The 27268-nt window shown below is 40.2% G+C and overlaps 1 protein-coding gene across 17 annotated transcripts in view; it reads right to left on the reverse strand.

The window, feature by feature from the left end:
- Nucleotides 1-27268, reverse strand: part of VPS41 (VPS41 subunit of HOPS complex) — a 188163-nt gene that overhangs the window by 144158 nt on the left and 16737 nt on the right. For 3 of the 17 annotated variants that reach the window (XM_089315632.1, XM_008261661.5, XM_089315633.1), the window contains 2 exons: nt 7892-7999; nt 522-599 (listed from right to left, as the gene is read on the reverse strand). In XM_089315632.1, the coding sequence (XP_089171758.1) occupies nt 522-599; nt 7892-7999 (186 nt within the window). Of the gene's footprint in view, nt 1-521; nt 600-5934; nt 6091-7891; nt 8000-18232; nt 18292-19733; nt 19767-27268 lie in introns of all 17 variants that reach the window. The other 14 variants (XM_070059751.2, XM_089315637.1, XM_089315643.1 and 11 more) reach the window with 10 other exon arrangements.

Below are 27268 nucleotides of genomic sequence, written 5' to 3' on the forward strand. Positions count from 1 at the left end.
TTCATAGTTTAAGGATTAACACAAACTCCCAGAGTACACAGCACTTGTGACATTAATCACTAGTAAAAGCAGTATTTTTCCTCTAATAACGATTCATCCAAACATCCTATACTGTTACAATTTAAAAAAAAACACACAAAGGAGTATTCTAGATCTTTCATTTAAGGTCAAATGGATAAATACAATTAACTAAAGAATTGCAAGTACACAGATTTATTAAAAAGATTTTTACATGGAGTTTGGGTACAAAAGATACCTAGTTCAAAATGGATAATTTACATATATATATATATATATATACACACACATATACACACACACACATACATATAGATCTTTTTCCTAAAATTTAAAATTGTACCATATACTATTAAACCAAGATTTATACTCTTAGCTCTCTGATTTAGCTTATAAAGATCCCTTCTTTACATTATTCAAGCAAATTGCTAAAACTAACATTCTAAAGTACGAATTCTTAGCATGGAGTTCAGCTCATGCATTATTTTACACCATATACTTACTACATCAAACTTCTGAGTGATGTTTCCTTGGACATCAAGTAAGTAAACCTTGCCATAATGTGTGCCCAGTGCCAGAAACTGTAAGAACAACAGAGGGGCAGTTAATTAATGTACTATTAATACATCACTAACAGAGCCATTTTCAAAGTCAAGTTGCTTAATGCATAAATGATCGGCAGTGTCTCAGAAGATGTGCATTCCTTGGAGAAGCCTTGTTGCCAGCTTCAGGGAAAGACCAGAACAGGGCCTATTTTATTGTGATAGTGCAAGCGAGCTGTCAAAATGACTCATGAGGTCCCTCATCTACTGACAACTAATGGTGTGTGTGCAGTCTGTACACAATGCCTGATGGACTGAGGCCGTAAATTAAAAATGCAGCTGGGAGAGCACAACCACCCTATAGCTGAACTCAAAGTCAGAAGGGAATGATTAAGAAACTCCTCCTAATTTATGGCAAATGTGTAAATCTGTGCTGATATTTAACTTCAATGCACACAAGCAAAATATTGTATTTTAAAACAGAGAATATATGCCATATTGAGGGATGAAAAAAAAACATAACCATCAGTTAGCTCTGGGATGTATCTATAACAGTTAATGTATAATACTGAATGTAAGTATTTATATTCAAAGGCAAAAATGTCCTTTTCTGTCACCAAAGAACCACTGAACTACATATTCATTTTATGACATAGAACTAGTTCATAACTCTGTTTCTTGACTTCTTTGAACTAACTGTAAACAACCAGAAGAAACTGTAAGACTACCTAAATCTCACATGAGATTCTTCTTCCTTTTTATTTCTTTAAGCATTACTCAAACAGTCCAGGATGCTCTGCATCTCATTCCAGGTGATCATGCTTCATTGCAACCTGTAATGAAATGCTCAAATTTACAGGCGCTACTAAGCATTTCAGTCAAGCAGCACAATCTTTAAAAAATAACCTTACAGAAAGTCAAGATTCAAAAGGATTTATCAAAATGGAATTGCTTAAGATGAAATTTCAGCTCAGGCACTTAAAATATGAAGCTACATTAAAGAGGAGTCACAAAGAGGGAAAGAAGGGGTTCGTTAGAAATTCATCCCCTGCAATGCCTTTCACTCCTGCAAGGTTGCCTTTTTTCAGGAAGAAAAAAGTCCCCCGGGTAAAAAAATCAATACTGGTTAATAAAACATCAGGTGTGCAGACATAACTAGGTATGACGACTCCGCTGCACAGGCCTGCCTGAATGCACCAGGTGCCATGCCGATTAGTCACCCAGGGCAGACAGCAAGCCCGCTGCAAACAGGATGCTTGGGTGCTGCCTGGGTGAGAGGGAAGAGGTAATTCTGGGGGGAAATTAGCCTGAATATTTAAACCCAACAGGAATGCTTCCTCCCAAGTCAAAGAACATTCCAACAGAAATACAGGGCTCAAGTGGTTGTAATTTTATCTCTACAGTGACACTTCGACAATATTTGAAAAGAAAAACACCACTTAAAATACTCACTAAAACAAACGATACTCCATTCTGTGGCCATCTGTGGTGAAGGAATGGCTCTTAAAAGCTCACTGCAACCCAAGTATCTCACAGTATTGATTCCCCTCATAAATAGTGTATTTTGTTTGTTAGGAAACTAAGGGAGCCAGGATCCTTAAAATGCTTTAATACTGTGTCATTCTCTGACACCTAGTCAGGGCCATTTTTGAACTTCTAATTATATTCTATCTCATGGAAGTTTTAGAGGTTCTAGGCAGGACACTTCAACCAAACATTAATTCCTCCTCTGCCTTTGTTTTCAAAAACTAGTATTATTTGTTCAATACTTAAGGTGAAAGAAATCGTAAAATAATTATTTTTTGATTTTACAGTTTCAACTTATAACTACAATTGCATTAGAACATTTTTTGGAAAAAATGTACAGTTATTTTTATGGCAAGGCAACTTGTTTATGAAAATATTTCATCATTTAGATTAAATTATTGCCACTACAGTTTAGAAATAACTATGCAATCTTCAAAAACAGTGTAATAAACTGATCATATGTGTTTAACTATGAAAATCAGAGATAAGTCACATTTTCATTTGTGAATGCTTTCAACTATTTCAATACAACAAAAAAATGTAAAATTAGCCACAAATGTGACAGAACATAAATGTAAATCCTTCAAATTTTACTCTCCTTCCATTCACTGTCTTGAGTTTTTATAACCACTGAATTTTTTTTTGCATGAAAGTACTTGAAATCTACAAGAAAAGAAAAAAATACATTTTTGCTAGCCCTTTCAAGTTTAATTACAAACTTAATTCATTTTTTTTTTGGACAGGCAGAGTTAGACAGTCAGAGAGAGAAAGAGAGAAAGGTCTTTTTTTTTCGCTGGTTCACCCCCCAAGTGGCCACCACGGCCGGCACGTTGCGGCTGGCACGCTGCGCCGATCCAAAGCCAGGAGCCAGGTGTTTCTCCTAGTCTCCATGCGGGTGCAGGGCCCAGGGAGCTGGGTCATCCTCCACTGGACTCCTGGGCCACAGCAGAGAGCTGGCCTGGAAGAGGGGCAACCGGGACAGAAATGGCGCCCCAACCAGGACTAGAACCTGGGGTGCTGGCACCGCAAGCGGAAGATTAGTCTAGTGAGCCGCGGCGCCGGCCCAAACTTAATTCATTTTAAAAGATATCAGATTAGGGATCCCAGTCTTTGACTCTACTAAGCATAACTGCCTTTACTTTGAGTAGACTGGACTTCCTATAAGTAAGCAAACAGAAGAGGCAGCGATCAGTCCTTAAAAATCAAAAAAGAGAGGCGAGCGCTGCGGCATAGTAGGTAGGCCTCCACCTGAAGCACCAGCATCCCATATGGGTGCTGGTTTGAGTCCTGACTGCTTGGCCTCTGATCCAGCTCTCTGCTAATGGCCTGGGAAAGCAGCAGAGGATGGCCCAAGTGTTTGGGCCCTTGTACCTATGTGGAAGACCTGGAAGAAGCTCCTGGCTCCTAGCTTAGATCAGCCCAGCTCCGGCCCTTGCAACCATTTGGGATTGAATCAGCGGATGTCTGTCTGTCTGTCTGTCCTGCTCTCAGTAACTCTACCTCTCAAAAAAAAAAAAAAAAAAAATCAAAGGGTTGGTGTTGTGGGTAAAGCCACTGCTTGCAGTGCCAACATCCCATATGGGCGCTGGTTCAAATCCCAGCTGCTCCATTTCCAATCTAGCATTCTGCTATGGCCTGGGAAAGCAGTGGAAGACGGCCCAAGTGCTTGGGCCCCTGCACCCACATGGGAGACCTGAATGAAACTCCTGGTTCCTGGCTCTGGATATGGCCAGCTCCAGCCATTGCACACATTTGGGGAGTGAAACAACAGATGGAAAATCTCTCTCTGCCTCTGCCTCTCTGTAACTTTGCCTTTCAAATAAATAAATAAATCTTTTTTTTTAAAAATCACAAAAGAAACAAGACAGAGGATATTTAAAATTTGGTCAGCTGTGCTGTAGAATCTACCTTTCACATAGTGCTTTACAGTATCCAAAGCATTAGAGCAGGAAGTGCATTCAATTTACATGACAAAGTTCCAGAAGGTGATGAGACCTCTCTGGAAACAGTCAATGACTGCAAGAGTTAGGACCAGAATTAAGAACTAAGATACTTTCTACTGGTCAGAATCCTTTTACTAGAAACAGGAGCGCCAAAAGTTGGCACTGATTACTATTCTCAACTATTAGGTTCTTTGGCCAAGAGAGTTTATCACGGTATTAATACAGTTTGAGCTCTGGGCAAGCAAACTCTTCTCCAGTTCATTAATTTACTGGTTCATCAACAAATAAACATAAAGCACTACAATACACTTAGATGATAAGTGTGATTCAAAAGGGTTGAGGTATAATGACAGAAGTAGATTATAAAAAGTTACCCACAATTGCACAAAAAGAGCACGCTTAAAATGGAAGTTTCTCTGAGATTCTATGTAACACAGGAAGTAGCACCATGAACTTTGAAGGAGAAACAAAAAGGAAAAAAGAAAAAAAGACAGGCAGATTGAGTAGGCTTGTGGTAAAGACCATTTTAGGCAGAATGGATACAACTTGCTCAAAGGCACGAAGTCAAGAAATTAAAAGCAGCTTTATTTTAGATGGATGAAGCATCTAATTCATGCCCAGGGGAAGAGACAGGTGATGAGGTTGGAAGGGTTGGCTAATCAGAGGTGTTCAAATATTTATGGAGAGATGAAAGGTAGAAAAGCAGAGGAAAGAGGAGTGGGTAGGTCCAAATCATTAAGGCATCAGGAAGCCAATTAAGGAACCTAAAGCGGAGGATTATGATCAGAGTGGGATTTCTGCAAGAGTACTTTAGCAGAGGTGACACGAACAGGCTCCAATGAAAGCAAATCTGAAGGGAAATACGTACTAAGGGAAACAGTTCACACTGTGTGCATTAGCTACAGGAGAAATGATGAATGCCTGAACTAGTAGATGAAAAGGGCTCAGGATGGGAGTGGATTCAAGCAGAGGAGATGGGGCTAATATTCAGATAGAAGCCAAGTGTCTCTGCCAAAGCACCATTTTTGGCAGAAAGTGGTAACAAGGCTAATTATTCATAGGAAGCAAGACCTCTGAGGGCCTTACATACCATATTGGACATCTGAGAGTTTACTGGTAAGTTGATGAAAATTACATAAGGGTTATAAAATTTGTACATTTCATTGATCAATCTGGCAACCAGGTGGTAGATGGATTTAAAGTGGAGATATTAAGGGACACAAGAGATTCCTCTATTTACAACTATAGGCAAGAGAAGATGAGACCTACACTAGAACAAGTGTAGTAAGAAAATCACCAGCACATACAAGGAGTTGCCTTTGGCTTAGGTAATAAAGGAAATGATGATGTCACTAAATGGGAGAAGAATGAAAAACAGAAGCAAGTTTCCAGGAAAAAGATGAACTCATTATGGACATGCTGAGGTTCAGGTAAAATAGAACAAATATAGAGATTTTTAGGAAGTACCTACATAAATAAGCATACCATTCTAGTGAGGGTTAGTGGGTAGACGGTTACAGAAATCATGGTATCTAAAGCTAAGCAGTACAAATTAAGAAACATGGATGATGGACCATGTTGGGAAAACCAACACAAAACAGAAACATGTAGTTAAAGCAAAATGAAAGAAACAAAGGAATATCAGAAATGGTAACAAAATTAGTAAGAGAATGGTGTCATGATGAGAAAGTTTTGAGAAGCAAGGTGAAACCCACAGTTTAAATCAGTGAAGGATCTATCAGCTGGTGAATGTAGACAAAATGCAGGGTGGCCATGCAATAGATATGATTCAGCAGCAGAACGGAAAGAAGGCCTGATCCTGCCATGTCATGGGAGCTCAAGAACATCATGTTAAGTCAAAGAGTCCAGATACAAGTGATGAAATGATGCATGATTGCACTTACCTGAAACATCCACAATGGACAAATCTACAGGGCTGGAGGGCTGAGTAGTGGTTACCCGTGTTCCATGATGAACAGGTATCTCTTGGGGAGAGGGAGGAAACACGATGAAGAGCACAAGTGGACAACCAAAGTCCTGAACTGGTGGAAGGAAATGCCCTGTGGGTAAGGATGGGTATGGACTCACACAAACTGGGAAAGAAGTCAGGAACTGAGTCTGATCATGCCTCATGGTTTCAATTTTCTTTTAAAAAAATATTATTTATTTATTTGAGAGGTAGAGTTACAGTGAGAGGCAGAGACCAACAGAAAGGTCTTCCATCCACTGGTTCACTCCCCAAATGGCCACAACAGCCAGAGCTGGGCCTATCCAAAGCTAGGCGCTTCTTCCATGTCTCCCACGTGGGTGCAGGATCCCAAGGACTTGGGCCATCTTCTACTGCTTTCCCAAGCCATAGCAGAGAGCTGGATGGGAAAAGGAGCAGCTAGGCCTAGAATCGGCACCCATATGGGATGCCGGTGCTGCAGGCAGAGGATTAACCTACTGTGCCACAGCGCCCGCCTCCTTGGTTTAAATTTTCTTGAACAGATATAACATCATCCTCTGAGAGTGAGGGGACACGAGTTAGGAAGGGAGACTGAGGACTAAGAAATGATGAAGGACAAATAATAGCAATTGTTCATGGCATATTTACCGAGGCACATGAGTGTGTACTAAAAGGTGGCTGCCTGGGTCATTAGAGTGCTGAATCAGGGTGGAGAGTATGGCTGAGGAGCACAATGCAAAGACAGGAACAGAAGATAGCTGAAGACACCAGGAGAGTTAGGGTAATTACCCATTTCATAGACACAAAAAGTAAAAGAGAAAGAAAGAACAGATTACAATCTGGGACTCCATCAAGCCAGAGAATAAGGTCTATGTACAGAAAAAAAAGGGGTCAACAAAGTGGTGGTGGCTAAAGATCTTCAAGTCCCAGGTGCTGACACCACCCACAGTGTAGCCTGAGTACAACGATGAGATGAGACAGGGAAAGGGTGGAAGCCCTTGGAATTGAATTAGGTTGAAGATCTGCAAGCCCAGTCTTCAGTAAGTGCAGGAAATGACAGACAGTTGGGCGATGACAGCAAGGGGAATAGGTCAATGGTGTTGCAGCCAAATGGAAGAAAATCTAAACAGGAGGCTTTCTGGTAAAAATGGGAGAGCATGCATTCCATTAGTGCTGAGTGAGTACAGAAACATGTTTACAATAGAATGAAATGTGAAATAAAAAGGTGTACAGGTGGGAGGCAAGGGATGGATGAGAGGTGGGGAGTTCGCCTTTTGTGACAGGATCATAGTCTCCTAAGGAAAAAGAGAGCAATGGTTCAAATTCCCCCTAGTCCAGTATTCCAGAGAGAACACCTGCTCTTGTGGTCCAAGAAAAGGTTAAGGGTGTTATCCAGTACTTAGTCTGGACTCAGAAAGTTGGTGAGGGCTTTGTCATAACAATGACCCAATGTTGAATATAGTCAATCATCCATACAATGTATACATAATCATTTGGGGTACTTCTATCTATTCCTAACATTTCCAACGTCCTTTCTTCTATCCTTAGAAAAGCACTGAGCTCCACACTGTTCTAATCGAACAGGTTTCTAATCTCATCATTATGGCCTGAGGAACTAAGTGATAAGGTTTCCAAAATTGCTTCACAGACAACTTTCACTTTGACCATTGGGCAAGCTCTACTTGATATACCCTTGGTGGGTGTTGCATGTGTGCGTGGGAGAGTGTGTGACTATACACATAAAATATTTTGGGTCATCAGTTTCTTTTGTTTGTTTTTCTGGTGAGGAAGAATGGCAGGGAGACACAATCTCTATTAAAAACAAAAACAAAAACAAAAACAAAGCCACTGCTGAGAGGAGCAGAACTCTGTCGTTTAAACAGAGGTACATCAGAAATTGTGTAACCCCTCACCTTGTCATGGACTGTCATGCAACTCGCTGCACCCTTCTGAAGAATTTCAGTGACTCCATTGGAAAGCCTTTCATACTTCAGTTTGGGCTCCTCTTCACTCTCTTCTTCCTGCATGAAAGCAGAGAAAAATGACAGCCATCACAGATTCGTTCTGGAAAACACAAAACACACCTCTTAAGAGGGAACCATAGACAATTTATTCAAGGATTGTCAATAACTATAACCATAGATAAAGGTTGTTTTTATAAAAAAATTATTTTATTTATTTGAAAGAGTTACAGAGAGAGGTGGAGACAGAGAGAGAGGGATCTTCCATCTGTTGGTTCACTCCCCAAATGGTTGCAACAGCAGAGCTGAGCTGATCCGAAGTCAGGAGCCAGGAGCTTCTTCCAGGTCTCCCATGCAGGTGCAGGGGACCAAGGACTTAGGCCATCTTCTACAGCTTTCCCAGGCACATCAGCAGGGAACTGGATTAGAAGAGGAACGGCTGGGACTCAAACCAGAGCTCATATGGGATATTGGCACTGCAGGCCGGGGCTTTAACCACAGCACCTGAAGCACCTGCCCAATAGCTAAAGGTTTAGATCTGAAGTGACACCCTGACAGTAGGAACGCCATTTTAGAGCACCAAGACTCCATCTTGAAAAAGCACCCCCACCATGAGACCATAATCAAAACTAAGACAATAACCATACACATTCTGCTTGACAGAACCCAAAAATCCCCTAGCATGATCGCTCAAGCTTAAAACAGATAGGTCAGCACCTGGACTAACTGGTATTGTCAAGATTATAACTGATATTAGTTTCCTATATGCTTTAGGTCAGCTTAGCATTAGTAACCATGTATTGCACCTACCCTCCCTGTGGTTTTTACCTTTATAAAGTCTGTTGCTTTGAGCTTTGGGGTCAAGAGGTCTTTAGGGCATGAGCCCGCTGGCTAAAATAAAGGACTCATTCCAAATTCTCATTGTGTGGCGTTTCTCTGACTTGTTTCCAGTACAACAGATCTTCACATTTCATTTTGCCAACTGGGAGTACAAAAGGCTATACCTCCACCAGAACAGGTTGAGAAGTTGAAAACAGGAGTACTCTACTTTGTTGTATCATCACTAACTTTATTATGCTCAAACTAACAGTGTAGCCCAGCATCATAAGACATTCTTAATCCTCTCTGATAAAGAATAAAGTTTGTGAAAAACAAAACTATTGGGACTGCTACAATTTTCTCTACTTATGTCACTGAGGATTCAATAAAAAAATCACCAGGTATGCCACAAGACAGCACCAGATGATGAAAAATCAAGGGAAAAGATCATTAAAAAATTGGATAACCCAGATTTTGAAGTTACCAGAAAATGACTTTAAAATAACTATGTTGAAAATGAATGAAAAAGGAAATTCTCAAGAAAGAATTGTAATCTGTAAAAAAAGAATCAAATGAACACTTTAGGACTCAAAAATCTATTTGAAATTAAGAAGTCAATACATAATTTAATTGAAGAGTAGTAAAGCAAAATACAAGATTAGTGAAATTTTACCAAAACAGATTAAAAAAAAAAAATCTAAAGGTAAGTCCAGAGAAGAAAAATACAAATACAGAAAGCAATGTACAACACATGTGAAACAAACTGAAAAAAGTCTAACCTAATGTTAGTTTTTCTTTTTTATTAAGTTTAAATTTATAAATAAAAATTGCAAGGTAGTAAAACAATGAGTTCCCATGTACTCTTCACTCCATTTCCTTTAGTAACATCTCATATTAGCATATTTGTCACAATGAATGAACCACATCCAGCATCCCCTATGTTTTTAAATCCAAACTCTTGGGGGCCCGGTGTTGTGGTGCAGCAGGTTAAAGCCCTGGCCTGAAGCGCCAGCATCCCATATGGGCACGGGTTCTAACCTCAGCCACTCCTCTTCCAACCCAGCTCTTTGTTATAGCCTGGGATAGCAGTAGGAGATGGCCCAAGTCCTTGGGGCCTGTACCCATGTGGGAGACCTGGAAGAAGCTCCTGGTTCCTGGCTTCGAATCGGCGCAGCTCTGACCATTGAGGCCATCTGGGGAGTGAACTGGCAGATGCAAGACCTCTCTGTCTCTCTGTAATTCTTTCAAATAAATAAAATAAATCTTAAAAAAAAAAATCCAAATTCTTTTTATCCCTTCCACCTACCCCTAGCCTCTAGTAATCAACATTCTGTATTCAAATTGAGCTTTTGATTTTTGTTTAATTTTAGTTCCCACATACATGGGAGAACATGTCTTATTTATGTGTCTGGCTTATTTCACTCAACAAGATGTCCTCCAATGCCAACCATTTTACTGCAAATGATAGGATTTCATTCTTTCTTATAGCCGAATAATATTCTTGTGTGTGTATGTGTGTGTGTGTGTGTGTACCACATCAGGCATTCATCTGATGACAGACACCTTTATTGATTTCCATGTTTTGGCTAAACAGTGCTGTTCTGAACATGATGATGCAGGTATCTCTTTCATGTAATGTGTTCATGTCTTTGAGGTAGATACCGAGTAGCAGGACCGCTGGATCATATGACAAGTCTAATTTTAGTCTTTTTTTATTTTTTTTTTAAGAAATCCCCATACTATTTTCCACAGTGGCTGCACTAACATACATTCCCTCCAACAGTGTGTAAGAGTTTCCCTTTTTGTGTATCCCCTCCATCAATTGTTATTCTTTGTCTTTTGGATAACAGCCATTGTGATGGAGTAAGGTGATTGCTCATTGTAGTTTGGATTTGCATTTCCCTGATGTTGAGCACTTTTTCATATATTTATTGACCATTTGTTCTTATCTGGAGAACAGTCTATTGAGATCCTTTGTCCATTTCTTCACTGGATTTTTTTTTATTGTTGATTTTTTTGAGTTCCTGATATAGTCTGAATATTAATCCTTTGTGGATTAAGTAGCTTGCAAATATTTTTCCCATTTTGTCAGCCACTTCATCACAATATTGAGTGTTCCCTTTGATGTGCAGAAGCTTCTGAATCTGATATAATCCTATTTCTTTTGCTTTTACTGCCTGTGCTTTGGATATCTTACCCAAGCAGCTACCACCTACACAAATGTCTTGAAGTGTTTCCCCTATAATTTTTTTAAATATTTATTTATTTGAAAGGCATAGTTACATGAGAGAGAGGAAGAGACAGAGAGAGACAGAGAGATCTTCCATTTCCTGGTTCACCCCCCGCCCCCCCAAATGGCTGCAACAGTTGGAGCTGGGCTGGTCCTCAGGTAGGAGCCAGAAGCTTTTCCCTGGTCTCCCACATGGTACAGAGCCCCAAGCACTTAGGCCATCTTCCACTACTTTCCCAGGTGCTTCAGCAGGGAGTTGGATTGGAAGTGGAGCAACCAGCAACTGAACCAGTGCCCATATGGGATGCCAGCACCATACGTGGCAGCTTTATCCGCTATACCACAGCACTGGCCCTATTCCCCTACAATTTCTTCCAGCAACTTCATATTCTCAAGTCTTAAATTTAGGTCTTTGATCTGAGTTGGCTTTTTTATATGGTGAGAGGTAGGGAATTAACTTCATTCTTGTACATATATACATGTCAGCACCATTTATTGAAGAGATTATACTTTCTCCAATTATTATCTGGGAACTTTTGTCAAAAATCAGTTGGCTATATGTACTTGGATTAATTTCTGGGCTCTCTATTCTGTTCCACTGATGTACCTATCCGTTTGTTATGCCCATGCCATGCTATTTTAATTACTATAGTTTTGTAGTATGCTTTTAAGTTAAGTATTGTGATGCCTCCAGCTTGCTTGTTTGCTTGCTTGCTTGCTTTTTTACTCAGGATCACTTCAGCTATTCAGATCCTTTTGCGATTTCACATGAACTTTGGGATAAGAAAAGATGGAAAGGAAGAGGAACAACATCCAGAGAGATAAAAACTGGGAATTTCACAGAACAGATACAAACATCAACTCACAGATTCAAGAAGCCCTGCAATCACAGCAGGATTAAATATGAAGATAATCACACTAAGGAAACTCACAGTAAAAAGTAAGTTAGGTGGAAGAAAACTGTCTCTTGCAGAACAGTAATTGCTTGCCTCCTAGAGATTATGAGGGAGCCAGGATAGACTAGGCAGAGACTACCAGGTCAAATGCCCACAAAAGTCATTACCTCTGGGACAAAGACCTACATCTTCACATGCAAAGAGGCTAATCTGTGGATAAATGGAGACAATGGAATATATCCAGGATCACACTAGTCACTGAACTCTACTAACCACAGAGGCCTCTGCAATTTCTATGCCTACAAGTAACTATAAACTATGTGATAAATGGAAAATGTTTTGAAATGTGTTTACTTAGGTGTGTTATCTTTTGCTGCATAATTAATTATGCTAAAATTTACTGTAATACATTTGCAGCAATATATCTGTGTTACTTCATACAGTTTCTGTGGCTAAGCAATGGTTTGCTGGGTGGTTCACTCAGGACCTCTCAAGGGATACAGGCAAGATGTCAACTGGTTCTGCAACCTCTGAAAGCCTTCACTGCAGTTAAAGCAGCGGCTTCCAAGATGGCTCACTCGAGTGACCGGCAAGTTGGAGCTGGCTATTGGCTGTTGGCAGGAGGCTGCAGTTGCTCGCTCATGGACTGCTTGACTGTCCTTCCAAATATGGCAGATGGCTTCTTTCAGACTGAGTGATCCATGACATCGGAAGGGAGAAGGCCCACGTTTTATCTGACCTAGTCTCTAAGGCTGTATATTGGCTTTTCTACAATAGTCTGCTGATTAGACAGGTCAGCCATGACTTGGTGTGGGAAAGGAAGACATAGGGAATGGGTGACAGGAGGTAACGATCATTGGAGGCCACCATGTCTGCTAGCTGCAAGGACAGTAATCAGTCTTTAAGAGCAACAAACTCAGTTTTAAAATATAAGTATTCCATATCAACTGATAAGCAGCTTAAATTTAATCCCTCTACCATAATTAACAGTTCTTTTAGAAAGAGACTATTAATATCAAAGGTGGTGTACCTACTATTAACTTTCCAAGAATAACTTTTTAAAAAGCAATAAAAGGTAGTACAAGAAGCAGAGTAATCCTAAAGACCTACACATTTCTATAAAAAGGTATCTAATGATAATCAGCTCAACCCAAGGAGCTGTTACACTCCAAACTGACCTATTTTCAATATAAAATATGAAAGAGCTAATTAACCAAGTCTAAATAAACTTGAAAGAGGAAAACTACAGAAAGCAATAAATAAATGCTCCTTCTTATGTATCTATAAGCAAGAAACAGAAATGATTACAAAATTAACATTTAAGTGTAGCACAGATGATGTGTGCATTTTTAAGTAAATGTGTTAAATACAAATTGAATCCTGAGTGTTGGTCTTTATAATAAGATGCCACATGTTGCTCAAGTCTGGACATCAAATGTGCATCCAATGTGAAAAGTTAATTCTAGCCTCTCGACTGTTTTGCATAAAAGCACTCATCCACGGACCATTAGATAAAGTTACTGTAAATAAGGTTTGCCAGTCTTATTTAAGTGAAAACCAAATAATTTCTCTTACATAAATATACAAAAATAAATACTTTCACAACACAGTTCACTGAAGCATTCGTGCTAGGTTTCAAAAACCATAAATAAAATGAAAACTCCAATATTAGGCACTTGATGTACCATTTCATGTTTTTCTGACAGGTATCCTTTATGTTAAGTTAAAGGCAGACTAAAGGTGAATTTTTAAGTTTTTTTTTTCCTTCTGTCATAAACAAAGAAAACAGAACGTGATTCAAAACTACAATTCACAGAGATTATACTGCTGTGGCAGACTCCATAATACATTTTAAATAAAAACATTTTTAAAAATCAAGGAGATTTAATATAGAGCTGCACTTTTTTTAAAAATTTAAACAGAAAAAAAGGCTTCCAAGTGCTGGAACTTCCATGGTAAACAATCCAGCGTTAATAAAAGGCAAATCAATAATTTTTGTTAAATTTTAATAATCCTACAAACCTACAAATAAAACCATCAACAGTGTGAGGTGAGATGACAGTTAACTGCGTTTCTATGACAACCTAGTGGAATAGTACAAGTCCTGACTTGCAGCTAAGCGAAGATATGAACAGTGACATTTACCCATACACGAAAAATTTGCAGCTTTCCTTTAAAAAGAATCAATTCTTCAACTAACATGGATTTTTACTAACTGTATAGTACTTTTAATTAAAACTAGTCCTTTAAACCACCCTACAGAACTCTAGAACACTATCTGAAAATAAAGATCCTATCATGCTCATTTTCCCAGAGTTTTGTTAAAAGGGGAAAAAAATTATTTTAAGGGGACAACAAATTACAGCAAATACTTTTGACTGAAACACCGTTGAATCATTTATTCCTGTATTTTTCCTGTATTTCCCATCTGTATTATTTCTTACTACCACACATGAACCTACAATTATCTCCAAGTAAAATGTTTCTTAAATGTGTTAGGTGGTCATTTGGCCTAGTGGTTAGGATTCTGGCTAAGATAACTGCATCCCATATGAAAATCTTAGGGTTAAATTCCCGGCTCCTGCTTCGGATTCTACCTCCTACGCAGGCGGCAACAAGTGATAACTCAGGTAGCAGGCTATGTACCACTGATACGGATGACGTGGGCTGTCTTCCTATCTCTGACTATGGCCTGGCCAGGCCCAGGCCATCTGGGCATCTAAGGAATGGACCAGCAGATGGGAGTGCTCTCTCCCTGTCTCTCTGCCTCTCAAATAAATACATAAAATTTAAAAGGAAAAATAATGTGTCACATGAATTCTAGGGGTTAATAAAAAGATCACTACATTTTTTATTTTTAGTATTTATATGAAAGTTAAAATTTTATTTTTGGATACTATTTATTAAAACCCAGTTCCATTTTGTTTCCACAAAATAAAATGATACTAGAAAACCACAGAGGAGAGGGAAAATATTTTATAAAATCCAAATTAAGAGAGTGGAAAATACCACCAGTTGAGCACCCTTAGACCATTCTGCACCTCACTCTGTGGAGATGGGCTTTATCCTGGCCAGCTTCAGCTTTGAGAACGACCTCAGCTGAACTGCCAGGAATTTTAATACGATGAATGCTTTACTCGGTTTCATGTCATCAACTACATCTGACTAGGGGCAAAGCCTTTTAATAAATATCCAATGTTTTCAAGCCAGATACAATAGGGAAACACTAACATCCTCAAAAGAAATCTTCACAGTTTAAAAAAAAAAGAAAGAAAAAGAAGAAGCTTTTATACAGTTTGAACTTGCAGAGTAAAGACCAGGTGTTAATAAAAGCAAATCAATAATCAACAGTGGGTATGAAGGTATGAAATAAAGCTTTCTTCTTCTAGAACACTCTGTCTAGAACTCTCAATTACCTTTAGGAGAATGGAAATGGCAAAATTGACAGTCAACATTTCAAGTTTAATATATAAAAATAGCTATTAAAGTCCAACATTATAACATTTGAAGTTCAGAAAATATACATTTAAAAATTACCTCTTTTATAGAAGCCCTGCAATGTATTAAAATATTTCTTTTCTATTACTATTGATACAGGAAGAACAGGGAAAAAAAGGCTCCACACACAAATAAAAATTTAAAAGAACTGAAATACTATAAATCAATCAAAACATGTCTTAAGTATCAAAAACATAATATTTTAAGGTAAAGAGCAAGTCATTATCACATGGTACCATCAAAAAGGCAACATACATAGATAAGAGCTGTATGTTACCACACATCTTTATTTGAAACTATAATGGTATCACTAAATGTACAAGCAAAATATAGGACATATCCAAAAGCATCCCATGGCTCTTTAATTTTTTCCAGAGAGGGTAGGAGAGATACATGATTGGGGGGGGGGGGTATTAAAAACCTCTGAAGACCAAAATCAATCCATGACTAATGACATTAATTAGTTTGCATTGCCAAACTAGCCCCAATCACACACAAAACAATGAAAACAATGAATACTACTTCATTAAAAGGGCAACTGCTACCACTAGTTATTGTATGCTACAGCTCTATTACAGAATGATCATTGTATTTATACAAAAAGATGACTGTGTGGTAGGAAAAAAGGCTTTCAAGTGTCAAAACATATCAAGAAAACTACATAAACAGGCAGAAAGAGTAACTTTTGGTTTCCATTAATAACACAAGGTATTATAGCTGCCTCAATGACCAAACTTTTTAAGAAAGTGACATGGAGATAATGGAATTCATCTACAATAAAACAACAGTGGTCAAAACGCCCGGGATGCTTTTCATCACACGCCTCTGACAGATAAGCAATTACATTCTTATATCTATGCAAACAATGTTGTTGAATTTTCAACTTTCAAGCAATATTGCTATTATGAAAAAAATACATTAATAAAAACATAACTAAAATTAGGAGTTAGTGTAATCTGGATGGCATCAAATAGAAAATTAAATTCTAGTCATATGCATAAATCATTTTTTAAAGCATGAAATACATATGGTTAAATAAATGGTTTGCAATTGGAGATTATGTTTGGCAATATGTGGAGTCGTTTCTGCAGTCACAGTTGGATGGGGTGGGGGGAGGTACTATCTGCACCAAGCCGGTAGAGTCCAGAATGATGCTAAAGAACCTACAATGCACAAAACACTTCCAGAGGAAAGATCATCTGGCCCCAAATGCCAACAGGGCCAAAGCTGAGAAATTTCAGGCTAAATCGATCTCACAAGACAAACTAATACACAGTGAACTGTTTCCAAAGATACCTGAATAATAAAGGGACATGTCACAGTGTCTTGCTAAGTGAGAAAGTCAATCACAAAACTGATAATCCAGGTTTGATTTAAGAAATTGATATGCACAGGCAGGGGGAAATTAGAAGCAGCAGCAACAGAGTAACACCTCTTCGGCCTTAGTGTCTTCATCTGTAGAACAGGAGGAAGAGCTAGCAGGAGCCACATCCCAGTGTTGCTGTGACCGCTAAAGATTACAAACAAAAGTCACTATTGTGGGACACACACACACTATATTTTCCTAAATTTTCTAAAAACAAGCCCGTGTTATGCTTAGTGTAAAAATCAATGCTATTTTTAAAGTCAGCATTCAACATCTTCTTCACAACTTTCTAACTACTGAACTAGATTCGTATCTCTTAAAGCTGTTTTCCTTACCGTAACACTCTGACCAGGAAAGTGAGAAAAAGTTGAGCCTCTAATAATTGAAGAGCTCTACTTAAGATTCACAAGATATGCAGTCTTCATAAACCCTGGTCTCTCCTTTGCCCTGTAGTATCAGAATTTCATGTCCAATTCAAGGAAGAAAAAAATAAGGTGAAGGTTCTCATGCCCTAAGCCACATCCCATAAACAGGATCAACTCTCATCATTTATTTTATATTGGGAAAGCGATAAGAATATATAGAGGAGGGGAAAAAATGAGAAAAGCAAATAAGCTTTTCATTTCCTTCCAGCCATATGGAATAACCTCACCAATCTCCAAGATATGCCATTCAGGTGGACAATTTCCGCCACTAAAGCCAACATAACCCTCTTTTCCTTTCTTCCCAATATCCTTAGGTGATCACAAGATCCTTCGAAGCAGGGTTTATGCCTTTTCATTGTTCTGAACTTCACCTAACAAAACTGTGGGGGCCTAATAAAGACCAGGGAAAACGAACATGCCTAGGAACAAGGGACCGAGTTTAGTAAGCAGCTTTCCTAAGACATTTTCATTTAGATTTCCACACAGGAAAATCCAAATCATAGCCTATCAATCAAAAGGACCCTCAGAGATCTTCTAAATCACGTGTTATTGTATTGACACAGAGGGGGAACACCAGGGAGCAGAGAGGTGACCATATAGAAGGAAGGAGATGGCTATTTGAACACATGTAAATTGCAATTACAGACGAATTTACAGAAACGAAGCTCTATCATCTTCTAGCTGCAAAAGCAAACAGAAGCCATGCAAACTTAATTTTCAGAAAACCTTACATTTCTATTATATACATCGTTATATGAAAAAAGAAAATGTTCGAGGTTTGAAATGATTTTGTTTCAAAGTACCTCCCAAGCATTTGTAATTGCACGATCCATAGTTCAAGTACACAGGAGAACCTTGTTAGACACCTTCACCAAAGCCTCTTCTAACCTCTCGATAATTTCAATAATATAATTCCCGTAAAGAAATGGTAAAAGCAAAGATGAATTAATAAACCAGAAAACAAAACCAAAATGAATCCAGGCATTAGTACTTCTTAAACAGATAGAATTAAGGCAACCACAGAATAAACTGAGAAAACAAAAGTCGTCCAAGTAATACCTGATCCTGCAGAAAGGCACCCAGTCCAGGCCATTTTAGCAGCAAGTTCTGTTAGAAACCTCCAAAGAACCAAAGAACAGAAAATCCTTTATTTAGACTGTCCTATTGTAGGAAAACATAAGAACTTCTTGATTTTTTTTTAAAGATTTATTTATTGATTTGAAAGGCAGAGTTAGAGAAAGAGACAGGCAGAGACAGGGAGACAGAGAGAGGGAGTGGGAAAAGCAGAGAGAGAAAGGAGGTTAGAGATCAATCTTCCATCTGCTGATTCGCTCCCCAAATGGCCGCAACATCTGGGACTGGGCCAGACCAAAACCAGGAGCCAGGAGATCCATCAATGTCTCCCATGTGGGTACAGGGGCCCAAGGACTTGGTTCATCTTCCTCTGCTTTCAGGCGCATTATCAGGGAGGTGAATTAGAAGTGCAATGACCAGGACACAAAATAGTGCCTGTATGGGATAACTGTACTGCAGGTAGCAGCTTTACCTGCTATGCCACAATGCCGGCTGCCCCAAAGCCCCCAATTCATTTTAAAAGGTAGAATTATCAGCAGCCAGCACTGTGGCATGGCGGGTAAAGCTGCTGCCTGCAGTGCCGGCATCCTATATGGGTGCCAGCTGTAGTCCTGGCTGCTCCACTTCTAATCTAGCTCTCTGCTATGGCCTGGGAAAGCAGAAGAAGATGGCCCAAATCCTTGGGCCCCTGTGCCCTCATGGGAGACTCGGAGGAGGCTCCTGGCTTTGGATCGGCACAGTGCCAGTGGTTGCGGCCAACTGGGAAGTGAGACAGTGGATGGAAGACCTCTCTCTCTCTCTCTGCCTCTGGTTCTCTCTCTGTGTACTCTTTAAAATAAATAAATAAATCTTTAAAAAAAAAAAAAGTAGCATTATCATGATATCTAAACACCCTCAAAATCTGTCATTCTGCCTTTCAAATAAAATAAATCTTAAAAAAAAAAAAAAACTCCCAAAGAGTACAGCAAAGGAAAACATCTCTACATGGTTCAGTCATCTCATGTAAAAACTGCAAATGGAACGTCAGAAGTCAAACTCAGCATATATAAACAGAAAACATTTCAGATCAAGTATTGCAGAAATGCAAAGACTGGACATTAAGAAATCTGACTTCATCGCTTGATAGAGAAAAACCATAGGAGCATCCTGACAGACACTGAGACAGCATTTATAAACTTCAACACCCCTTTCTGATTAAAAAGAAAAAAAACTTTCATGTAAATGAGATTTCTCTCCAGAAGAGCTGAGAATCAATAGCCAGAGATGAGTACTAGAATTCAGAAGCCAACATGGTACTGACCAATCAAATACGAGAGGCATCCCCATCATCAATGGGAAGCAACCTTACAGGTGCCAACTATCACTTCTGTTTTCTTAGAAAGCAATTCACAAGTTTTAGCCAAGGCAAAAGACAAGAGAATGAACAAGGTCACAAATACATCATTGCTGGGATGGCAAACACAGTGTCTGGCGAGACAGAGCTTACCTGGGCTGCTGATGCTCTGCCCCCAAATCAGCCCTAGAGATGTGGTAAAAATGAGAGGAAAGAAGGATTCCAGAAATTAACATTCCCAAGTAAGAAACTCTGGGGGTGACTGGAACCACCCAGAAGGTGGGGGGAGGCCCTTGCAGCTGGGCAGTAGCAGCAAGAGGAAAGCTGTTTCTATCTGGCACAGTGGCTTCAGGAGGCTTTGCTGCCCATTCACTACAGAAGCAGTGGCAGCAGGCCAGCCCTGGCCAGGGGTGAGGACTGACCAGCTGCACTCACTCCTCCATCTTGTACCTTCCCTGCCAAGTGGAGATGGTCTCATCCCAAGGATGCTATCCTCCAAGGACTTACCTAAAGGGTACTTCACAAAACTCACAAGAGTCACCCCCAAATGCCCACACTGAAACACAGCTTTCAAGAAAGTATCTAAAATAATACAAGAAAAAATTAGGAGATGCTGTAAAAAAAATATGAGGATCTTGAAGCCACTGCTGTGGCACAGTGGGTTAAGCTGCCACTTGAAGTGCTGACATCCCAGATGGCCCACTTTCAATCCAGCTCTCTGCTAATGTGCCTAGGAAAGCAGCAGCAGATGGCCCAAGTGCTCAGGGCCCAGCAATCACGCAGGAGACCTGAAGAAGTTCCTGGCTTCTGCCTGGCCAAGCCCTGGCTTTTGCAGCCATGTGGGGAGTGAACAAATGGACAGAAGATATCTCTCAGCCTCTGCCTCTCCCTCTCTGTAACTCCGCCTTTCAAATAAATAAACAAATCTGAAAAACAGAAAAAAAGAAATATGAGGATCTTAAAGATCAAATATCTTAAAAAAGTTCACTAAAGTTATTTATTTGAACAAGGATAAGAGGACAGAGAAGGGAAGGGAGAATTATCTAAAATCCTCCTGGGATTCAAGCTGCCAATCACAAAATGAAGTTTTTTATGCCAGCTCTATGATTCACAGCCCTTTTACACTGGGAAATTACTTAAAACCTCAGTTATCTTGTCTTTTGCAAAAAGGGGATGATAATACATAGTTCGGGGGACTTCTGTAAGAAGTCAGTGTAATAGATGCACCAAAAGCATAAAGCCCAGTATCTGGTAATATCCACGGAATCCCAGTGACTAAAAACATTACCCTTATGTGTATTACCACCTCAACTTTAAACTGTAGAACACATATCCTCCCCTGTGAATTTACTTCCTATCACATTCCCAAAGCATAAAACCCAGCAATCACTAACATTTCTAATCTAATTATCTCTTTACATTACTTTTGGAAAAGAAAAAAAAGACATTACTTTTGCTTTACCATCATTTAAAAATGGTTTCCCATATCTAAGTGTGAATCTTGTTATTAGTGAAAATACTACCATCTCCTACTTAAGCCAGCAGCTTCTTCCAGATGTGTTTCATGAGCAAAGACAGCCCAAGACAGGTTCACTACCTGAAAACTGCCCAATCATTGGCAATGGAAATGATGACAACCCACTAAAACCTTGGGTTTTATCAGGGGGGTCCCTCATTCCCATCCCTCGATCATACTATTCTGAGAGATTTATTTAATCCATAAAAATCTCTGGAGAAAACAGGCTTATTCTAAAGTAAAGAACCAGGATGACATGGTTGCCTGTGAATCTCAATATTTACAATCAGGTGCACTAAAAGTAAAATAGTCCATGGGTAAAAAGAAACCTACCTACCATTTATATTTACTAGAGTATTTCTTGAGCCTACAGAGAAAGGAATGCCTTAAAGTCTTGACAGTGGAAAATCAGGCCCTCAAGTCCCAGTCATCTAACTAAATTATTGACTGCATTAGTGTCCGACTGCTGCTGTAAAACACACCGCAAACAGAGCAGCTTGAAACACCACCACAAACTCGTTTTCGCATGATTCTGTAGTTTAGAAGACCAACCCAGACTGCTGGGCTAAAATCAAGACACTGGCAGTGTCGCCTCCCTCTGGAGGCATTCAGGGGAACTCCCTCTCCTTGACCTTGCCAGCCTGCTGTGCTGCTGACCCCTTCTTCCACCTTCAAAGCCAGTGAAGCAGACTGAGCCCTCCCCACCTCACATCTCTAACCTTTTCTCCCCACTCCTGTTCCTCTTACGATTACACCAGCTCTGCCCAGACAACCAGGACAACCTCCCATCTTCAAGCCAATGGATTAGCAACCTTCATTCTCCCTTGCCCTGTGACATGACATATATTCTCAAGTTCTGGGGGTTAGCAAGCAGCCATCTTTGGGGACCATTTTTCTGCCTGCTACTAAGAATTGCACAAGGATCACAGGGGAAGAAAATGATGGTGGACTATGGAGTAGGATGCCCCCAGCACACCCAATGCTAAACGACAGCTCCTTGGTGCTTGTTCCTTAATTAAATCACGATTCTTCTGAGGACACAGCTTGAGATAAAACAGTTCTCCGTTTGAGAGAGGCCAGGGGTGGTCCTTGATCCTGTGTACTAACGGGCCCTCTCAAAACCCTTTCCCACCAATTCAAAACAAGGACACAATGGCAGCTTCACATAATCATGACAATTAATTAAACCAATCAAATTCACTCACTCATTCATAAGCAGCTCTGCTAGGTACTGGGGACAATCTCTGCCTTCATGAGCATGCCTGGCACAGACATGAACAACAACAAAATAACACAACAGCAGCAATGGCAGCACACTTCCTAAATTCCTTCTAATGGCACACAAAGGGCAAGACACAGGTTCTTTACCAGTCACTTGATAAATGCACTCCTCATCTCATTCCATATTGCATCATTTTGTAATACACAGGTACAACAACTTCTGAGAACATCAAAGAGCTTTTGTCAACTCAACCTCTCTTAAGTGCATTCCACCCAGATCCCACCAGGAATTGCCATAAGAGTTGTCGGATCCAGCCAGCACCGTGGCTTACTTGGCTAATCCTCCGCCTGCGGCGCCGGTACCCCAAGTTCTAGTCCCGGTTACTCCTCTACCAGTGCAGCTCTCTGCTGTGGTCTGGGAAGGCAGTAGAGGATGGCCCAAGTGCTTGGGCCCTGCACCTGCATGGGAGACCAGGAAGAAGCACCTGGTTCCTGGCTTCGGATCGGCACAGTGCGCCGGCTGTAGCAGCCATTTGGGGGGTGAACCAACAGAAGGAAGACCTTTCTCTCTGTCTCTCTCTCTCACTGTCTAACTCTGCCTGTCAAAGAAAAAAAAAAAAAAAGAGTTGTCAGATCCAAGGGTGAATCCCTACACCACACGTATTCCTCCTCCTGCAGTGACACAGCCACCATGCCCTTCCTGTCTTGGCCCGAGGGCCACCACATCCCACTGGCTTTCCTCTTACCTCACTGCTACTCGTGCTCAGTCTCCTCTGGTGATCCAGCCGCACCCACCTGATCTCTAAAATGCTGTCACAGCCCTGGGGCCCAGGCATCAGGCGTCATCTCCATTCTTCTTCATGCCCTGAACGATCTCACTCAAGTTCATGATTTTAAACACCACCTAAATGCTGCCTCACAAATTCTTACCTCCAGCCCAGGCCTGAATTAGGGTTCTTTATCCAACTGCCTACTAGACAATTCTACTGGGATGTCTAAGTGACATTTGTCACTTAAAATATTCAAAATGGAATTTCTGATCTACCACCCACCACCACCACCTCACCCTCAGCTCCATACTCAGCTCTAGCCAGTGTCTTTCCCTCTCTTGGTTAACAGCAACTACTTCTTCCTAACTGGTCAGGCCTGCATTCTGTTCTTTCACTGACACCTCTACATCCCAGTCAGGAAATTTGTTGATTGAAAAATAAAACAGCACCTTAAATCCTTCACCACTGACCTGTGGCCAGAGTTCAACCAAAGCCTCCTAATCCACCCCAGCCTCCTGCTTATTCCTTTCAGACTTCTTTCAAAACAGCATCCCGAGTAAGCTTACTAAAACAAAGCTCCTCCAATAGGGTTCCATCTTACATTAAAATCCAAGTCCACTCATTGCCTATAGTCTCTTCTTCCTTAGCTTCCCATGATTTCTCCAACATCACTTTCTGTCATCCTGTAACAACCATGCTCACTTCTCAAAGCCACCAAGGATGATCCCACTCCAAGCACTAGACTTGCTCTTCCTTTTACCTTGGAGACATTCTCCTCGGATGCTGGCTCACATGTCATCAGGAAAGACGTGCGTTCTCTACCATCCAGGATACAATAGCAACTCCTTGGCCCACTCCAGTTTCCTCTTTACCCAATGTTATTTTTTCATTCCACAATACTTACTATCACCTGAAATATTAAAGTGTTTTTGTTTATTGCCTACCTTTCTCAGTAAATACTGGCATATCCTAGCATCTGGCTCACAATAGTATTCAATAAATATTTGTTGAATGGATGCAATGATCAACAATCTTGGACTGCATAAAGCAATTTTTCTCCTAGGTGGTGAAATTATAAATTCTAGTCAAAGATACATCAGGCCAGAAGGAGTCATGTTCATCTTTTCAATTTGTAGCAAATGGCAGAAATATACCTCTAAAAATATTGTATCTAGCAAGTTTTATTAAGTTTCTAAACATATAATTTTTATAATATATGCTTCAAAGGAATGTTTATCCATTCCTGGATGATGCAATAATCAGCAGAACTTCTTAATATTAATAGCTTATTAAATGAAAGAGCAAGTTTTTAATCCAAGGACTGTCTGGAAGGATAGAACATTATAACCTCATGCTCCTTTTTTTTTTTAGCCATCAATCTTAAAATAGGCTACATTACCATTTTAGCTACTAGTTGGTTTAAATTTGTTTATTAAAATTAATATATTTAAAGAATTTAAAGTTCAATAAAAGATTCATAATGCTCTATCTACTAGGTAAAATAGATAAATTATTTTTGTGGGATACTTTTTCTGATTTAAAAAGCCATCTCCTGATTTCTCTCAATGACAGCTTTCATTTTAAGAAAAATGAAACAGAACTTGCCTTGTTGCTGGGGCACCCAGAAGTTGCATTTTATTTTACAAAAATTTCTCATTCAACGTAAGTAGCACACAGGTTTATTTTAAGTAGCTTCAGCTATTTATCCATTTGTTTTATTAAAATTTACATATCTAGCATATTCAAGGCCTCCTAATTGTGGTACTTGGAGCAACTAAACCAGATCTAAAAGCACTTCTATTTAGGAGGCATGTTTATTAATAATGGTAACAAATACAAAGACAAAAAGGTAACACTAACTGCTCTGTTATTACATGCCCTGGCCTAGATGCTGAGTAATGCAATGTGCCTGCAATCCTTGCTTCAATGGAACACACTGAAGGCAGAATAGACCTCACTTTAGTTGTTCAGTTGCATTTACAAATCGCCAAGGGTCACTGGAACCCTTATCCAATACAAAGCAGACACCAATACATTTCAGCTTCCATTTGGTGCTCTTCTCTTACCTTGCCACCCCTCTTTAGTCTGATGCTTTTCCCCTTCTTATTCTTCTCTTTGCTTTTCAAGAGTAATTTTTAAAATGTTGGAGTGACAATTTGATGCTTCTACTGTAAAATTCTTTGTACAACCCACTAAGCTCTTCTGAGAAAGTAAGATATACTTCTAGGTACATAATGCACCAAGAACCCATTCAAAGTAAACTGGATTTGAGAAAAAGAAAAACCTATCTCTGTCAGGCAGAGCTTCTTTTGTTTCCAACATGCTGTTCATGCTCCAGACACACAAAAGAACCCAAGGAATATGAAGTCATTTCTCTAGTGTTGATGCATTTGTTTCCTCTCCCTGCATCACTGCTTCCACCCACATCTGTGTCATGTTAAAGCAGTACAATTTTGAAACTTGTTACAACAGCATAACCAGCCCTTCTGCCTAATACATACTTCCTGGTAGGATTGTGGGTGCAGAGTAAATGAGATAATCCACGTAAAGCACTCAGTACAACATATAGCACATAGTAAGTGGTCCTCAATACTTCAGTTTATACATAGGCAGGACTTCCAAGGAAGATCCATCCTTCCTTCCTTCTTTCTTTCTTTCTTTCTTTCTTTATTTGACAGGTAGAGTTACAGACAGTGAGAGAGAGACACAGAGAATGGTCTTCCTTCTGTTGGTTCACTCTCCAAATGGCTGCCACAGCCAGTGCTGCACCGATCCCAAGCCGGGAGCCAGGCGCCTCCTCCTGGTCTCCCATGCAGGTACAGGGACCCAACCACCTGGGTCATCCTCCGCTGCCCTCCTGGGCCACAGCAGAGAGCTAGACTGGAAGAGGAGCAACCGGGACTAGAACCCGGCACCCATTTGAGATGCTGGCACTGCAGGTGGAGGATTAACCTAGTGAGCCACGGTGCCAGCCCAAGATTTTCTTCTTTTAATCCTTTCCAATTCTGCAAAGGTACAGTGGAAGAGTCTGACATAACTAGCCAATCACAGTGAAGCTAGAGTCGGTGTAATCACAGGTTAGGAGCCCAAGCTGTGGGGTCAGGCTACTGGATTCAAATCCATGACAGTCAGGCAACCTTGTGCAAGTGAACACTGAGTCTTGTATCTTAGTCCATTCTGTGCTACCACAGCAGAATAGCATGGGCTAGGTAATCTGTAAACAACAGAGGCTTATCTGGCTCACAGTTCTGGAGGCTGGGAAGTCCATTATAGAAGGGCTGCATCCACTCAGTGCCTTCCTGCCACACCATAACATGGCAGAAGGCATTTCATGGCGACAGAGCACATGTGAGAAGGGGCTGAACTTGATTTTTAACAAATATAGCCTCTCAATAACAGCATGAATGCACTTGTGCTGACACAGCCCTCATGACTCAGTCACCTCACCACTGTTGCACTGGGGATTCAGTTCCCAACAGGTGAAATCTGGGGGACATGTTCAAACCATAAAAATTTGAAAAGTGGAAGCAACCATTATAACCAAGTCAGAGGGGTAATGAATACACCAAGAGAGTTTACCAAGTACAGAGCTCTTTCTACACTTAGAATAATCATCATTATCAGCATCTCTGCTCAAAGGGGGCTCACAACCCACCTCAAGAGCAGTGACTTGTAGGATTTTTAACAGTAAAATAAAATCTAGAAATTAGTTTTCTCACCTGCTTTGTTTGGAAATGTATTTAATATGGAAACATATTATTTGTTTCAATCTATTGAAAAACTATTATATAAAAAACTATTATAGGCCAGTGCCATGGCTCACTTCGTTAATCCTCCGCCTGTGGCGCTGGCACCCCGGGTTCTAGTCCTGGTTGGGGTGCCGGGTACAAGTCCTGGTTGCTCCTCTTCCAGTCCAGCTCTCTGCTATGGTCCAGGAGGGCAGTGGAGGATGGCCCAGGTCCTTGGGCTCTGCACCTGCATGGGAGACCGGGAGGAAGTACCCGGCTCCTGGCTTTGGATCGGCGCAGCACTGGCCATGGCAGCCATTAGGGGAGTGAAATAACTCTCCCTAATTCTGTCTGGCAAAAAAAAAAAACAAAACAAAACAAAAAAAAAAAAAAAAACACCTATTATAAAACTATTAAAAAAGGACTTTATAGGAAAAGAATGATAGACTATAG

Source organism: Oryctolagus cuniculus, chromosome 16 (genome assembly GCF_051225735.1).
Source record: "Oryctolagus cuniculus isolate XC-2025 breed Fujian yellow rabbit chromosome 16, ASM5122573v1, whole genome shotgun sequence".
NCBI lineage: Eukaryota > Metazoa > Chordata > Mammalia > Lagomorpha > Leporidae > Oryctolagus > Oryctolagus cuniculus.